Source organism: Lygodium microphyllum, chromosome 19, assembly GCF_053477565.2.
Source record: "Lygodium microphyllum isolate KBCC chromosome 19, Lygodium_microphyllum_v1.1.10, whole genome shotgun sequence".
In the NCBI taxonomy this organism is placed as follows: domain Eukaryota; kingdom Viridiplantae; phylum Streptophyta; class Polypodiopsida; order Schizaeales; family Lygodiaceae; genus Lygodium; species Lygodium microphyllum.
The window spans coordinates 4,221,897-4,240,431 of record NC_141153.1 but is presented as its reverse complement, the minus strand read 5'-3'; the positions used below and the strand labels follow the sequence as shown (position 1 = coordinate 4,240,431).

General features: G+C 38.7%; 1 protein-coding gene across 4 annotated transcripts in view; it reads right to left on the bottom strand.

Moving 5' to 3' along the window:
• Nucleotides 1–16,776, bottom strand: part of LOC148019508 (uncharacterized) — a 102,420-nt gene extending 85,644 nt beyond the window's left edge. For all 4 annotated transcript variants that reach the window (XM_087700765.1, XM_087700766.1, XM_087700768.1 and 1 more), the window contains exons 1-3: nucleotides 15,760–16,776; nucleotides 15,118–15,327; nucleotides 14,663–14,892 (exon numbers count right to left, since the gene is read on the bottom strand). In XM_087700765.1, the coding sequence (XP_087556891.1) occupies nucleotides 14,663–14,892; nucleotides 15,118–15,327; nucleotides 15,760–16,696 (1,377 nt within the window). In that variant the 5' untranslated portion in view covers nucleotides 16,697–16,776. The remainder of the gene's footprint in view (nucleotides 1–14,662; nucleotides 14,893–15,117; nucleotides 15,328–15,759) is intronic.
• Between the last annotated feature and the right edge of the window lie 1,759 nt (nucleotides 16,777–18,535).

Here is an 18,535-nt window from a genome sequence, read left to right as displayed (position 1 = left end):
GAACTATTGTAAACAACGTTTGACTACAATAAGCACTCTGTCCACAACTAGACTGCATTTTTCCACACATAAGCTTTCAACCATATATTCTAGGATCTAATCGATGTGCTTAATTGAACCATCATTTTATGGATGATAAATTGTACTCATGTGCAACAATTCTTGTAAGACTACTCTCAATAAATGACTATTAAACTTTTCCATCTCTAGATTATCTAGAAAGGGTCAAGTGAAATCTAGCATTTTTACTTGTATCTTATTAACACAATTACCCATTTTGAGGTGACTACTTCTAGGTAATCCTATTATGAGACATGGCTGAAGGGGATGCAATGGTGGTGGAGAAGGAGAAGAGGAAGATGCGGGAGAGAAGAGCACACAAAATGTAGGTGCTGTCCAACTGAAGTGACAGCCTTATTGCACTATCATATTATATATGAATAAAGAATGGGTGGTCACAGAATACACGGGTAGGCCCAGATGCCTTTTACCCCAACAACCTCCCACTAAAAGGCCAATGTAGCTAGGGAGTGAAAACAAAGAAAAGAAAAGAAAAAAGACAAGGTGAGGAATCATAACATCTCACCCAACGCCCAATCGAAAAGCGAGCTATGCAAGAAGTGTCGGGAACCTCTACAGAAGAAGAGTCAAGCATCCCCGAGTCCATGACATCCAGGAGATAAGCGATCCCGCAGCTCCATACAACGGAGCAATCCAAGAATGCTTCTCATGAAGCAAGCACAACTCATCAGTGCACAGCTATAAAGCATCAGAGTCGTGCATAGCATCAGCGTGGCACATATAAGACAGTGGAGAGCAGCCAAACTCTCCAGAGTCAATCATTGTAAGAGGGTCAACATCCCGGACACTCGTCCGACGGGGTCTCAAGATTACATGTGGCCTCATTGAAGCGGAAGACTGACATATGGCTGGCTATCTAGCTTACAAAACTACAAGAAAATGGCTCTCATGAGCCTGCAAGGGGTCTAGCAACTGACCACCAACATCTTGACCTTGACTGCTATGCATAGCTACGTCATCTGGGCCAATAAGTGCCTCATTTTCAGCATAAACAACTTGTTGTAATGGCATTGTAGCTGTTGTAAAATCAGCCATAAAGCATACTTAACACTCATCAAGAGGGCTAAGAGGTGTCTGCGTCTTACAGAAGACTGCATGACGGCTGCGTATGACCTGCTGGGCATCCAAATCCCATAATTTGTAGGCCTTAAAGTCACCATCTCCATAACCAAGGAGGATACATCAATTGACATAGGATCATGTGGCATACGTACAAATGCTTGGCAGCCAAACATCCTCAAGTAATCAGAGGGTTGCATGCCACTCCATGCCTCATGGGGTGTAATACCATCCAAGGTCAAGCACGGCTTTTTGTTAACCAAATAGACTGTTGTCATAAGGGCCTTAGCCCAAAAGCCATAAGACAATCCAGCTGTGGTAAGCATAGCAACAACCTTCACCTATAAGGTCAGGCACATGCCATGAGCAAACCCATAATATTGTGGGCATAAGAAGTGAATGCCATACTACTGACAATAGGAGTGAAAGCTGGGAGAGAAAGAAAAACTCTCATAATCCATCTGCAAGCATCTAGGCCTGCTACCAGTGGAATCCATAAACCTGTCAAGCATAACTGCGGCATCCTCAACCCGTACCAAGGGGAAAGCCCAAACACGGTGGGTAGCATGATCAACAAAGGTCACAAAGTACAATGCTCCACCAAGTGATTGGGAAGGCATAGGTCCATATACTGCACAATTAACAAGATCTAGAGGAGCATGCCTCATACGATCGCCATAAGCCAAGGGGGCTCTGCAAGGACCAAGAGTACAATTGGGGCAAGCATTAAGATCTGTAAGAGACATAGGAGGCAACAATGAGTCTGAACAAGACAAGATCTCCATCTCTCTATGGTGCATATGGCCTAGGCAATAATGCCATAACAATGCATGTGGTATCTAGATAATTGCAACCATAGAATCTCCCACATGAGAGACATGCACTGGGTAATGAGAACCAACTCAAGAACCTCTGGCCAAAACCAAGCAACCATGATAGATCTTCCATGACCTATCCTGAAGAGAAACAAAGTAACCTACATCATGCAATTGACTGACAAAAATGAGGCTCTTACTGAGCATGGGAACATGTAGAACATCCCTGAGCATAAGAGAAGTCCCATTAGGCAAAGCTAGGTGTATGTTCCCTGTACCAACAATATCATAAGTCTGCTCAAAGCCCAGATCAATACATCCATCAACCTCCCTATAAGAAGAGAACCATGCTCTATGAGGGGTAACATGACAAGATGCCATAGAGTCGAAAAGCCAATCAAAGGCATGGGCCTAATCATTGAGCAAGTAAGCTGTAGGGAAACTAGATGACATGAGGACATGCTCAACTGCATCATCATGGGTAACTGCATGTACCTCACCACTAGAAAGAGTGGTAATACCTATTGTATCGCTGACTCTCTACTCGTGTCGAGTCCATCTCTGTCTCTGTTGCTCTCTAATCCATCTAAAGCATTTTCTTTGAACATGCCCAAGCTTCCCACAATGGAAGCAAACAACATCTGAAGTAGAAGAACGTGTAGAAGATGATAAGGAATCCAAGTCATCATGAATAGGGCTATCCATAGCATCCACGGAGCTCAACATGTCCCAACATAGGAAACATGCTCATAAAGACAATAATCTGCTAGGACATCAGTGGTAGAAGCATGATGCAAATGCTCATGAAACCTCAATGGATGGGAGGACATTAAGGCATCAATCAAGGATGCAAAAGCTCCCACATGAAGAAGAGTCCTAGCCAACTCCATATCATAACCAACCATAGTTCAATAAAGCATAAGACATCTGTCATAAGAGCATATGATATTCATCCATGAAATCAGCCCATAACCATATGCATACGCATAGCGATGCAGTACATCATGCCACCAAGGAACATCCAAGCCAAGTAAAGACCGACAAGTGGCAAAGCATCCTGCAAGAGTCAAGCTCCAGGTGAAGCCCAAATATCTATACAATAACATCCAAATAATTGGCTCTGTAAGGTATACAACAGTAAACCATGTGAATAGACGGGTAAGCATACATAGCATCTACTCTCTAACATGGACAGGCAACAGGAGCCCAACTATCATAGAAGCTAGACAACAGAGGAGCAAGAAAGTCATAAATGTAAATCCCAAGCACTATCCAAGTCCACTGATCAATAAGTATCCCGCATATCAAATGCAAACGAGTAATCACAGCTCAATAGGCAACTTCCAAAACAAGGAAGCAGTTCACTGCTCAATACCTGTAAGTCCATCCAAGTAATAGCCAAGATCCATAATCGGAGCATCAAATCCCATATAGCATCCAAGGTCATAACGGAAAAAGTCAAGTTGTAATGGAAAAATCCAATTCAATGTCCAACTGCTCAAGGGAATACTCAAATAAATGTCGAGACGAGCTCAAACAACTGCCATCCACAGCCAAAGCTTAAAGCATTCACCAAGACATCATAACCCATACTGGGTAGCCTAGGCATAAATCATGTCATAGATGAAATGCCAGCTGCAAAGAAGTAATAGTCAAACCCAAATCGAGATCTAATATCAGCTCAAAAGCATTCCGGAGCATAAACAAGACATGTGGCATAGTCCAAATACATCATGATATCATACCGGGTAGCCGGGAGCACCCCGTGACCAATAGGCATAACCTAACTGTAGCATAAATAACTTCAGCCCTGAAGTTTCCAGCAGCATATAACCTCTGTAAACTGAGAAAATCAGTGCTCAATCCAATCTCAAATCCATAGGCAAACCATAGGCATACATTCGTGTATGTATAGGCACCAACCGGGCATAATCGGGCATCAAATGCCAAGACTTGTAAGCATAACATTGAAGTAACAGGTGGCTACACTGTTTTGGACAGATCTGGGATTGTTCAAAACAGTCAATGGCTGAGCTAAATCAATTTCAAATGTGTCTCACATAAGAGTCATAACATCCACAAGTGATCCGGTATCAATAGACATCAGTAGAAGCATCACATAACCCATAGGCATACAAATACATGCTGTTTCAGACCTGAAATTTGTTGCAGAATATTCTATCATCAGAATTTGGAAAATTCGACATCACCATCATGTCCAGAGCGTGCAAAACCCCAACTTAGACTCTTACCTTGCCTGAATCAGGTTCCGAATGCCTAAGATATGACAAAAAGAGTGATTTTTGGGCTAGATTTTGAAACAGGCACAAAAAAAACGTGAGCTGGCTAGGGGTTTTGCTGTCCCACATGTCAACAATGGGGCCCAAAGGGGGTACAAATGGGGGCCAGAGAAGGCCTACACCAAGCCTCAGCAAGCCTTGATAGGCTGGAAGCAAGATCCAAGTGAAGGAAGCTCCAAGAGGTGTGAGCTATGGCTGCCCACAACATGTGAAAACCCTGTTGAGTTGAAAACTGAGTGAGAATGAAGATCTCATACCTCATGTGGAAGGCTAGGATGAGGTCTTGAAGACCCTCTCTAATACCAATTGAAGGGGATGCAATGGCAGTGGAGAAGGAGAAGAGGAAGATGCGGGAGAGAAGAGCACACACAATGTAGGTGCTGTCCAACTGAACTGACAGCCTTATTGCACTATCATATTATATATGAATAAAGAATGGGCGATCACAGTATACATGGGTAGGCCCAGAGGCCTTTTACCCTAACAATGGCAATAGCTTTCAACTTATTGACTGAAATCTCCAAGAATTGAACTAAGATGCTTAGGTGCTTGCCTTTATTGACATGACATATCTAGAATTTAAGCACATATTCTTGGGCTTCCTCACACTCAAATGTGTTTAATAAAACTATCTCTTTATTAGTGTATAGGTCTTATATCCCAGTAATTTCTACATGGACACTATCATGACACTCGTCTAATACTTGGGACTAATAATCACCATTCTTGGATACCCTTCCCACCACTAGTCACCCCAGGGAACATCAAGGGCAAGGCATCTTGAGTTTACTCAACAAACATGTCAACTTGGATCCACAACACTACAACATAATCAATTTATTGATTGGATTCTCAAGTGTGGGGATATACTTAGGAAGCTCTACCTTACCTGTGTTAGATATAATGCCCAAATTGTACACTCACCCATTTATGCCCTAAATAAAGTTGGATACCATCCTCACAAAATAAACGTTGTGACTTTGCATTTATCAGGCATTTATGTTCATCAAAAGATAGTGAACCATCTATGATAATAGCTTGAAGACCCCTTTCATATCTTTAGGAATTCAATGAGTATGAAGACACTAACATGGTCTAGAAAGGAAAGTTATGTTAAGTGATTTAACCAAAAGGAGTAACAAAAGAGCTATCAAATATAAGGAGAAATATATAGAGCTTCAAAAGAGAAAAAGAAAATATTAGTTGCTAAAAATAATAGCTTTTAAATCTAGCAATTGATAGAAAAGAAAGTTGCCAAAAATAGTGAGGGAAGGGAAAGCTACTAGGAATGGTAAAATGGAGATCAAGTTGAGGGCTATAAGCGAGCATAATAATTAAACATTTATCTTTGTATTATATATCTATTTATATTTTGACTCATGTCTCATAACACAAAGACTAGTTATTGTGAATTTCAAGCATTGGGATCACTCTTATGTAAATTTATAAGCTAGAAAGAAAAACTAAATATCTTACCAATCATGTGTACATTGTTTATACCGTAGGTAGGGTTGCACTCATACATTACATAGATCAGTTTGTATAGTAAGGTTTTCTTGGGGGATAAAGGTCGCATGTGCCTAGCCACCTACATTTACTTTTACTTATTGCATACACACTTGTACACTATAGGTAGCAACCACCCATCATTGCCACTTTATTATTTATACTTTACATGAAAATAGAATAAGGGAAGACAAGTCACAAATTGTGACTATTAGAATTTCCACATACCATCTTGGTCTCTCTTGCTTGAACCTCCATAGATGTTCATTCTCTCTTGCTTCGACTCTTGTTCAATGTTCGTGGGAGCTCATGCTTGGAGTGAGAAGTGTGAGGAGTGAAGCTTTGTCATGAAGGTCGAGGATTCAGGCTTCTTCTTTGATATTAATGCTTGTTGTCCACACATTGATAAAGGTACTATTCTCAAGCAAGTGCTTGATCCATTGAGGCTCAATTTGGAGTTACAATAGCCCATTTGGGCATTACTTTGGGTAGTCCCCCACTGGACTAGAAATGATGCAAAATGATGTGGCTTTGGATACTCGAAAAGATTTTTGGATGCTTAAAGAGATTGAGCCACATTGAAGAAGAGATTGAGCCACATTGAAGCCAGCCTTTCAAGAGAAGAGAAATTATCATTCTCTTCCATTTTATTCCTCTCAAATGTATGCACATGAGAGGAGAAATTAAAAATACATTTCAACATTTCAGCTTGGAGGGATTCAATCCATTTTTGAGTGGATATAGAGCATGATGCAAAAGTCGTGGGGCAGCTGTGGCAACTTGACAACACCTTTGTATTTTGGCCATAACTTTTATATATGATATCAAATTGAGGTATTTCTATAGCTTAAAATGAAAAGTGTGACAAGAAATAGAGAGTTAAGCAATCATACAGTTGATCTTGTTTAGTCTTCAATTCTCTATTTCACATAGAATAGAATAGTTTTGGTTTGGATAGCAAGCTTTGATAGTTAATGTCTATGTATTGAATGCCTATATACTAGTTGAGAATGCTACATGGTTATGTTGATGCTTGGAATACTTGTTTGTGCCTCCTTATGCTTATCTTGAGGTCTACATCTTAGATTTGAGCTCCGTTGGTTGCATTTGGGCAGTAGCTATTTTCTCTAGTGATTTCCACTTGCAAGGTTGAAGACTTGTTAAGGGTTATACTCTCAGATATATACATGTACTTTGGGCACCCTAATGCTATGAGCTTCCTTCGCTACTTTGGATACTCTAGATTTGCTCAAGTGGAAGCACTTGGCATTTTTGTGTAGAGCTTGGTTCATTTGAGTTGGTGGGAGACTCTCTCATGCTTAAGTTGTTTGTGCATATATTGTCACTATAGAGCTTTATGATTGTGGGCTAATTTGCCTTTGATTTAAGCACCTTCTACCGCTATTGTCAATGGGTTATGGCATGCATTGTGGCATACATCTATGTACCCGACATCTTGGATGCTTTGATAGTTTTTGGTACTTGGTAGTTTATGCTACACTACTAGTTGCATTGTTCATTTGAATTGCTACTTGGATTTTCTTGAAAGTGGGAGTTTATTCTTTTGCATGTTGGCCTACAACTACATATTGATTTACTGTAGTTTTATAGGTAGTCATGCTAAAAATTAGTTTTAAGCATTCTTTTGAGAGCAAGTACTTGTATTCACCACTCTAATGTTTCATACTTGTGGATAACAGCATATTGGGTTAGTATTTCTTTTGGTACACTCTTTTTGGCTTATATTTTGGAACTGATTGTTTGGGAAATGTGATGGAAAGTGCATCAATTTCTTCAAATGATAGTATTATCTTCAAATAGAGAAGTTGGATGGCAATAACTTCCAATATTTCAAGACTTGGATTTGGCTGATATTGGTGTAGAAGAAGCAAGTCAAGCCATTGAAATTAAAGGGCATAAAGCATGAACTTTATGATGTAGAGGAATGGGGAGCTTGATGAGGTATATAAGTCTACTATCATTTTGTCATTGTCAAAGCATGCATACTTCAATGTCATTGAGAGTAAGGGTGGTGCTTATGCATTATGAAAAAATATTTGTGATCTCTAAGATAAGAAGAGTCCTACAACTCAATTGTATTGGCTCAAGAAACTCATGGATCTTCACATGAAGGAAGGGACATCTATGTCTTCTCGTTTAGATGGGTCTCATTTCATTGTGAATCAGCTTATTTTGCAACTCGGGGGGTTCACTATATATATATTCTCTATATAACGTGCATTCATGGCCTATTGATAAATATCCTAATTTTCTTGAATAAAACACAACCCTTTTCTATTCAATCTGTAAAGTAATGCCTTTATAGACACCCTTCTATATGTAAAAAATGTATAAAATTTGTGTTTAAAAACCCCTTATTTTGAACTCACGTTATATATACATATATTCATGAGCGGTTTTCAGTTCAAGGATGTAGAGGGTGCTTTGCTTACAAAGAAAGTAAATAGAAAGAATGTTGATGCAGCTATACTTCTCATGCACCCACAACAAGAGGCAGACAAGGTGGTAATGGGAATAATAATTATGGTAGAGACTGATAGCCCAATAGGGGAAAGCCTAAGTCTCATAAGAAATCATGCAATAAGTTCCATGGTCCTAAGTCCTCTCTTTTACTGGTCACATTATTATGTGCAGTAGGATCACATAAGGTCACAATGGCATAAGATGCACAATGATAGGCATGAAAAAGGCAAAGGAAAAGCATAGGATAATACCAAATCTTCTAATGATCAAAACATTATTCCTAAGTTTAGTAGTAGAAATAGAAGAGATAAATGCCTTCGATTATAGCTTGAATGATTACATACTTACTATTTCATCACTTGATCCTACTTAGTGAACCAATGCTCCATCTTCTTACTCTTAGTTTTGGCTACTTGATTCAAAGGCTTCATTTACCTAGATGATTGACTTGTTAATTATTCAAATAGATTGCCATGATTGCATGAGCAATGAAGGAAAAAAGCAATATTAACTAGAAGATCACAAATTGCAAAATGGATTCTATCTTTGTCAATGTTTTTCCATCCATTGCACCTATCACCATTTTCATGCCTACTACCATTTAATCATTTTTGGGCATCCATTCCACCCTCCAAACACCATCTCTATTGTTGCCATCTTCTTATGACTATTATTTTATCACAAGCCACCAAAGCCTCTGTGTGTGTGTGTGTGTGTGTGTGTGTGAGACTGACTCATCGGCCACAACCTATTACTGATTCCACCCTCCAAACATCATCCCTACTATTGGCGTATTCTTATGGCTATCCTTTTGATCATAAGCCGAAAAAGGAAATCGCACAGATGTTTAGAAAGAACCTTGACAAGATTGTCAATCCGAATAGCCCACTAATGCAATGAAGATATAGATGGCCTTGAATGATGTTTCATGAGCATCATGTCTATTTAGAATGAGAATCATCTCAAGTGAGGCTCAATTTTAAAAAATTGAGCCTCTCACAAACATTTAGAAAGACACTTAACGATACTCCCAATCACGACAAACCAACTAAACTAATGCCATGAGGAAATAGATGGCTTTGAATGATTTTTATTGAGCATCGTGACGAAGCCATCATGATCACAATGAATGCAAACCAAGAAGTAAGAAAAATAATGTTACTTGCTCCAATAAAAGACCAAAAATATTGCAATGTAAGTGCTCATGGCAATGCCAATCAATGGCAATCAAAGTGCCAAATAGTCATATTTTGATGCCCTAAAAAATGGTGCAAACACTCCACAATACATACTAATTTTATGCAATGTTCCAAGCAAAATTTGTCCTCTAATGATTGCATACAAACCTCTTTGTAGGCCTTCCAAAACAATACGCTTTCTCCTCTCTATAGTGTGAACATAGACCAACTCAACCTACTTACTGAAATAACCTATTTAGATTCCTCATAGTGTGAAAATAATTATCTACAAGTGGCTCAACAAATGACCATTCAATTTCTACTGTTGTGCAAATATGGTTTTTTATCCAAGTGGTTCAATTTTAACAAGTTTAGATGCATCCAAGTGTGATATTAGGTCTTAAATATCTTATTTCAATTCTATAATAGTGTGAGCATATCTTCCAAAATAACCAATTTAGACAATCACCAGTGTAAATGGGTCTCACTTATCCAATATGAATGTGATTGTTTTGATTAAGGCTAAGAATTTGTTAATAAGGTCTAAGGTTTTTCGATCTTTATCTTAATGAGCCAAGCCACTGACCTACTATTAAAAATGGTGCAGCTAGTAGGACAACAATATAGGCTAGTTTCATTCGATATAATCTTGAATCCAATGCAACAATAGGCAACTAAATCGGGGGCACAAAAGGTCTTTAATAAGCCATAACAAAAAAAAAAACTATCTATGTGACAGTTATGAGCAAGTCCCCCCTGCCTCTCGAATTAAGTAGACCATGTGTTTTTCTAGCAAGCTAACCCCTTGCTTCTTCAAACAAGTTGACCCCCTACTTCTCAAAAAACAAGTTGCCCATGTGCGTAAGCAACCCCCATGATTGCATACATAAATAAATGAACTCAATCTCTTGTTAAGAAATTCAAAAACCCAACTGATTAACCTTGATAATAGCCTTCAATGGTGGTCTAAACACTTCAAACTTAGGCTATGGAGATCCCCAAATCAAGCTGCAATGGCTCACTTGTTTCACTTAAATAAGAGAGCTTTGTGATAGGATTTATACCTCCATATTTGAAGATTTGGATAGCAAGCATCCATCCCGTAGTATGCTTTAAATTCTTGCGCTTCTTTCTCTAATCACGAGATCCCCGGGATGATGCTCTGATATCACTTGATAGGATGGGAAGCAAGATAGAAAGGGAGAAAGAAGAATAACAGTACTAAGATTACCCTTATTCTTCATTATCTTCACTTATGCACAAACCTCCAATATCCACTCATACAAGGGGTGTCCACCTACTATTTGGCCATTTGCCTTCAATAAGCTAGCCAAAAAAGGAAAATCACTAACCTTTGGTAAATAGTATTAGAGCATTGTAAGTAGGATCTCATCAATGCTACAGTCATACCTTCAAAAAAAATATTTGTCTTAGGCATTCCCCTTCTTCCCCTTACTTATAAGCTTAGTACAAAACCTTTGAGCTTGATTAAAAGTGGAAACTTCCAAATCTGTCAAAGTGGTGATGGGATTCTGTTTTTCACATTCAAGAGAACTAGATACTTTGTTGAGCTAAAAATGAAATGCAATTTTAAAATTTTAAATTTACTCTTTAAAACAACACAAAATATTAAATAACCAAACTTTACATTATATTTATTAGTGTCTCATAAGCCAAAACCTTAATTTTGGGAGGATCCACATGTATAAGTAGAAGGATGTCACTCAACCTTCATCTTGTCTAGCAGATTGTTGGCACCTTGTTCACTACTATCTATACCCATCTCTAGGTGGATATCTTAGGTCATGGTATTGTCTATCAACCTGATGCCTATATTAGCCTCCTCTATTGCTGCATTTGCTACTACAACCTAGCCATTTCTACCTAGTTTGCAACCATGCAAAGTCTAGGCTATCTTTTGCAATCTAAGCATGCATAAAACTACCACATCATCCCAATTGTCGCAAAGTGTTTTCAGTCTTTTGTTTTTACTAGTTGTTTTGCCCACCCTACTCATCCTCTACCGCCAAGAGTTGACAACTTCTATCAAGAACTTTCATCTTCAGCATATCAATCACTTTTAGTCTCAGCCCTGGGCTGCCCTGGGTTGTTGGGACAATGCAACCTACACTATTATTTATAGTAATTAGTCATCACTATTTAGAGAGTCCTTACTATGATTTGGGATTCATTCAAAATATGATACACTCTCCAAATCATCTCTAACCTAGTCCAATATGATACACAAGTTTGAGGTTCTATATTCACTTTGCATAGTATGTTTACCATTAAGCATTGTATTATTGATTCTTCAATCCCCAACAAAAGAGGTAGGATAGTGGCAACCAACAAAATTAGGGGTTATCAAGTGTTGCAAGAATTCATCATCATCTTGCACAAAATTGAAGAAAATTTATAAACAACTAATTAGCAAATAATAGAGTTGAGAAAGAAAAGTACACGAGACTCGAGAGACCAATTGGGTGCAATCATCCCCCCATGTATGTATTTATTAAACTTTATTTTCTTTGTGCTTGAAATACAAAGGACATCCCAAAAATAGGCCACATATTTCTCTTCCTTGCACAACTCATCTTTTTTTATTATTTTCTTCAAATTAAAATATTTATCCTAAAGGTAAAATCTAAAATATCAATCTTAATCTAATCAAGATATACATCAATAAAATAATTATTCCAAGCTTTTATAAATCAGCCTGAAAGTAATTACTAGTGCTCAACCATTATGCTAAGGAGCGTGCATCCAAAATAAATTTCACACTACTCAAGTACCCAATAAATATTCTTTATATACCATAAATGCTCTTCGACAAAGTAATATCTTTATTTAATAATCTACTACACCAAGCATAAATCGCATTAGTCCCTACCATTTAACTACTAAGCATGAGTAACTAGTGTCATACACAAGCATATGCATGATAAGCTAATCATGTAGTCATTAAATAATATTAAAAATATAAAAAATTAATTAAATCATCATATTTTTTGTAGTTATTTTTTGGATGAATGTTACCAAAAGTACATGAATAATTATAAAAAAATAAGATAAGGATTTAATTTATTTTAATGGATTTTTAATATGTTTAATTATCGCATGATTGTAGCTTGTAAGACGTAGGCCTATTTAGAACACTAGTTGATCATGCTTGGTAGCTAAATGGCAGAGATAATATTATTTTTTTGGTGTAGTATATTATTAAATAAATATACTATTTTTTCAAATAGCACTTATGGTACATAAGGGATATTTATTAAGTACTTGAGTAGCATGGAATTATTTTATTTTGGATGCACACTTCTTAGCATAATGGTTGTATGTGCACAAACACTAGTGATTATTTGTAGGCTAATTTATAAAAGCTTGGAATTATTATTTATTTATGTATATCTTGATTAGATTAGGATTGATATTTTAGATATTACCTCTAGGAAAAATAATTCACTTTGGAGAAAAGAATTGAGAAAGATGAGCCATGCAAGGAAGAGAAACGAGTGGCCTATTTTTGGGTTATCTTTTATATTTTGAGCACCAAGAGAATAAAATTATGTAAATATATGCATGATGGATGTATTTACCCATGTATGGGGAGATAATTGTATCCAATTGTTATCTCATGCACTCTTCTTTCTGAACTGATCTATTCTTTGGCAATGAGTTGTTTATGAATTTTTTTCAATTTTGCGCAAGTCTATGGTGAATTCTTGCAACATTAAGATCTCAAATGCACATAACAATTAGTCAGTCACATCACAATCGGCATCATTCTCAACTCCAAAGGACATGTCTAACTGGTCTACTAGATCATCAATGGACTTTTGTCGCCTATCTCGTCTCTGAAGAGGCATTTGAGGTTTAGAGCTTGGTCCATATTTGTGGAGTTGCCATCTCATGAGACAATTACACAAGCCCACCCCACATGACCTAGTTCCTTGGATTGTGAATAGTGGAGTCACACATCACAGGACCTTACTAGATGACATATTCATCTTCCAAGTCCCTGCAAATGAGAATGTCAAATGCGAGAATAACTCCTCAACCAAGATCCAAGGTCTCAATCACTTCAAGTTTGATATTGATAGGGGCTCTGATCTCTCTTCACTAGACGATGTCTACTATGTCCCCTAGGTTTTGGGATGAACCTTTTATCCATCTAGTAGCTTTGTTGATTGGGGTGAATAATTTTCTTTACACTAAGATTAAAAATAAGCTATTTGCTCGTTATTTGCTACCAAGATTGGCTTAGTGATTGCGCACAGTGAGGCCTAGGATAATGGCCTCTATATGATGATACACTCTCTTTCCTATTGACAACTGAGGACTTTGAGTTCCACCGATTCCATGCCCTAGCCACCACTAAAGAGGCTACAAACAATGATCATTTCTAGCACTTCTACTTGGGTACCTTAGGTATGACTTTCTTTATGAGTTGTTATGCCAATAGATGGTAGAGGGCCTTCCACACCCAAAACTATCCAACATCGTATGTAAAGCTCGACAATGATAAACAAAGTACAGATCACTAATGACAAAGGATAAGTGAAATGCAATGTTGGTGATAATTTAGCATGCTAACGAGTGTGATGTTGTAAGGCTAAAATATCATCAGTTATATGTGGCGTGATATCCGTAAGGGAAGAACCAGTTTGAGGTGGTGCCGCCAGTCGATCCCTGAAACGATTCCTACCGCCACTTGGGAAGCACCTGGTTATTGATGGTGCGGTAATTAGGTCAACGTGGGGTCGAAGTCGTTCTTCAATCAAACTCTAGTAACACGCTACATTTATAGCATGCAGCGAAGACGTCGATGGCAGTCGCCCAGTCAGTACATGCTTGCCATCAGGCGCCTTCATTTGTTGACAGTTGAATTGCAGGTCGGAAATGCTGCATCCGAAATGAGCATCGACTGCGTGGATACCCATTTGGCACGGCACGTACGGCTACTCAAATTCAAGCGAGGAGTCGCGGGGGGCTACTAATTACAGCAATATATATATATATATATATGTTCCCCCCCCCCTAAGGCACCGGACTGAGGTCAAGATAAACCTAATTAAAGAGGAGCGGAATCGGGGATTCTGTAGCCCCAGAGTTTTATATGCTGTCGACGAATTCCTTACGATCTAAACCATCGAAGTTATTTGAGAACAAAGGAAGCGTGCAGCAATTATATAAAAGCGCCGGATTAAAAAGTTGAAAATTTGGGCCTGAGGATCACCTCTGAATTGCTCGTGGACCAAGAGCTTGTATCATCAAAGCATATATATTGCTCTTTGGTTTCCTGAGGGCATTTCTTCTCTTCCTCATCTTTGAATTTGTGCATGCGACTTGGTATGTCCAAACTAGCCAATGCTGAATTGGAGTGCAGAGTAGAAGAATGGTCCAGGAAATCCCTTCCATGTGTTTTGATTCCACAAGTTTCAACTGTTTTCTCAAGGTTGCAAAATTCTGTGGCGGAAGGAGACATACAGAGAAACAACAAACCGACACATCAACAGTCATGCTTTCAGAATATTTAGCAGAGAATTGGAAACGAGAATGGACAGCTCAAACATGCAGAAAGCCCAAACGAATATGTATGAAGATTAAGATTCCTTTCAGAATATTTCAAAGAGAAATTGTTGAAATGATCAGAAAAGGACAGTCCAAAACTATACTGAGCTGCGCGCACACCTTCGCGTTCAAATTCTGCCAGTACATCAGAATGTTGAAACAGAAAATCCACCTCCTGTGAAGACAAAGTGCCAATTTTTCCTTTGTAATCCTCATGATCAATGTACCATTGAGTATCAACATCATTGCATTTGGTTGCATTCTCACCGTTAGGTGCAGGGATCTCGCGAAATTGCTGGTTTGGAAGCCAAGCTCTTATATGATCAATCTCTGCATAGTGCCAGCAGCTCTCAGCAATCATGACAATGCTCACCACTGTAATAAATACGAAGTTTATACTGTACGCCTAGATCAGGCATTTGTACTACTTAGCATGAGCGAACAGTTAAGAGTCTTCACTAGGTGGTATTTGTTACTTAGCGAGAGATTAAACACTTGAGTCTTCACTGGGTGGTATTTACAGTTATTAGAGGAGGAGAATAACTTATGTTGTATGGGATTTTGCCCTCAATCAAGACAATGTTTACAAACAAGCTTCAACTTTCAAGGTGGAAAGGAAATAATTATATTCGACTGTTGACGAGCCGCAAAGAGTCACGTTGATGTTCACTTTACGGCGGCACATTACTAATTTGGAATATGAGCTTATCAAGGACATCGTTTCCTAACGGATGAAGAAAGCGCCGGATTGCAAAACAGTACCGTTAGAGCAGCAATGGCCTTCAAGTTCATGATCAAGGAGCCCTGAAGTTAACTTCATTTGCTGAGACTTGTTGTCGCCTGCATGATGATACTCGCCATTCTGTTCTCTGCAAAGTGTCTCGCTGTCCAGATGTTGCTGGTCACTTGACGTCTGTGGCATGTGGTAGCTTCGCTGATAGTTCTTTGGCTTCCTGCTGATAAGTCGTCTTGGACTAATTACATGATGATCTTGGAAACTTCTGCAACCAGCTCCCGGGCTGCATTGCAATTCATCAAGTTTCTGTACTAAATCAAATTCGCAAGCGCTGGTTATGCTGCTGGTCCCCGATGTGGACATGCTCTCTGTGATGTTATTATTGTCGAGCCTAGGTGATGACAGGAAGGGCAAATGCCTCATCTCATTATTACAATAGTTAACTGCTGCATCGTCATCTCCTTCCTGTTCAGTAGTAGTATTAGTTGTAAGGCCATGAACGGCATATTCGATGGCCTGTCGACGTGATCGATCTGCGTTCCGATCTTCGTCTTCTTCAAGAGGCTCAGCTGTACTATTATTAATCTTCTTCCCTTGAGGGACGCCGAGACGCTGCTCGGACCACAGGGGATTCTTGTAAACCGAGAGCATATGGCTGCTTATGGACGTGGTGTCTGGCCGAGTTCGACCGTCGTCAATTATATCGGGCGCATGGCCGCCTCCTCCTCCTCCTGCGATCGCCGGATCATCCATTCGACCGTCGTCGCCGTTATGTAGGATATTAAACGGCAAAGGCGACAGCGACGTCTTCTCAATTATATGATCAGCAGGCGCATGAGCTGCTGCTACGGCCCGCGACGTCCATCCTTTGCGGATGAGGAGGCGGCTCGACGACCTCTTAATTGCGTGGTGGTGACGATTATTAGAAGCATCTTGCAATGAAGAAGTGGTGTAGTACACCATTGGCTCCGCCTTATGTATAATGTAAGGATCACCACAGACAGACAGACAGACAGACAGAGACGAGAGAGAGAGAGAGAGAGAGAGAGAGAGTCTGATGCTTCTCCTGCGCGAGCCGAGGTAAGTCGGTAGGCTACCAACTTTTTTTTCAAAAAGGCGTTCGAGGCGCCTTCCCGGGTTTCTTGAACTTCACGTTGAGAAGGCCGTTTCACACCGTCCCTGTGGTTTTTATAATTTTCCTAGTTTCACATTTGTTGAGTCAATCATAGCCCAATGAATATGTGGTACACAAAGTTCACTCTTTCTGCCTAAAGCAGCCTAATCATCCACACATTTTCTCTTTCATCGTAGTTAAACACCCTTCCTTCCAGCAAAAGATTTTCTCTTTTATTATCATCAAGAATTCTTTCTCTTATATATATATATATTCGAGTCTGATTACATGACAAAATGTAGGAAAATAAAATAAGAAATTGTGATTGTAATGAAGATCTTTTCCTCATCTTTATGTATTTTCCACCATATGATTGTAAAAAGCATCTCCCAAAAGATGCTTTCCAGGAACCTTGGACTTTGAAAATGTGAAATTCTCTCCTCAAGCTCATACCATCAACCACACTTTCACATACATGATCATCAATTGTTTTAGGAGATGCATCAAAGTTAATCAAGGCATTCACTTCTTCGATCCCATACATCTTAAAAAGTTGTGCAAGGAGGTAGGAAGAGGGACATAACGTGTTTAAGCTCTTCAAGATGGAGTTCAAACCTTTGTCTCAAAGCAACCAACAATAAAGTGCATTACTTTTTTTTAAAAGCAAGAGTAATATCAAATTAGTCCCTATGGTGCATCTTTATAACTTCACACCACGAAAATAGTCACATTTTATAAATTACCTCAAAGGTGCCAATTGACCAGTCTTAGATCCATAATCAAGAATAATAGGATATCCTTTGCTATCATGATTCCATGCATTAACATCCACAACCAAGTCAATAATAAACTCTAACTCAAAGGCCCCAATAGTAGCATTAACAATACTAGGAATGGTTGTGACGTCCACAAAGTTAGTCTAAAATGTGTAGCTCAAATATGACACATGTTTCAACAAATCAACAAGAAAATGCACACTATAAACAAACTCAAAGAATGATACCTACTCAAAAAGCAATAGATTTTGAACTCGTGAAAATTCCAAAAGTTGTTCAAAAGCCTCACAAATGGTTTGAAGAACTTTGTGCTGACTTAGCCATCTAACCTCATGAATGTTTTCCACATGAAGTGTACAAAAATCAAACTCCTGCTCTAGTTGTTCCAACATTTTTATACATGAAGGGCTTCATTTTATGAAGATGCCAATTGCATTAACAATCATATCTACTTTTGCATGCATAATCACTTCCCCCCATTCCATCACCTACACATAGATGCAATGGATATGCAATGCAATGGATTGTAGTAAGAAATGGACTACCTTTCTTTAACACAGTAGCAAGGCCATTTTATTTTCCCACCATTACTAATGCACTAGCTGATGCAAAGCTGACCATCTTCGATACATCAACTCCCGTGTTTTGTAAAAAAATTCTAAGAGCAATGTATACAATCCTTTTGCTAACTTGTCATATACTTAGCAAACCAAAAAAGAAAACATGTGACTCATGTCTCCACATATGGCTAACATACACAATCATATGCGAAGTAGCTAAGACATTTCTAGACTCATCTACATACAATCCAAAAAATAAAGAAGATTGCTTTACCTTGTCAATAATATCATTTTTCATAGAATCATCAATAAATTACACAAACATGGCTTCATCCTTGATATTGTTATACAC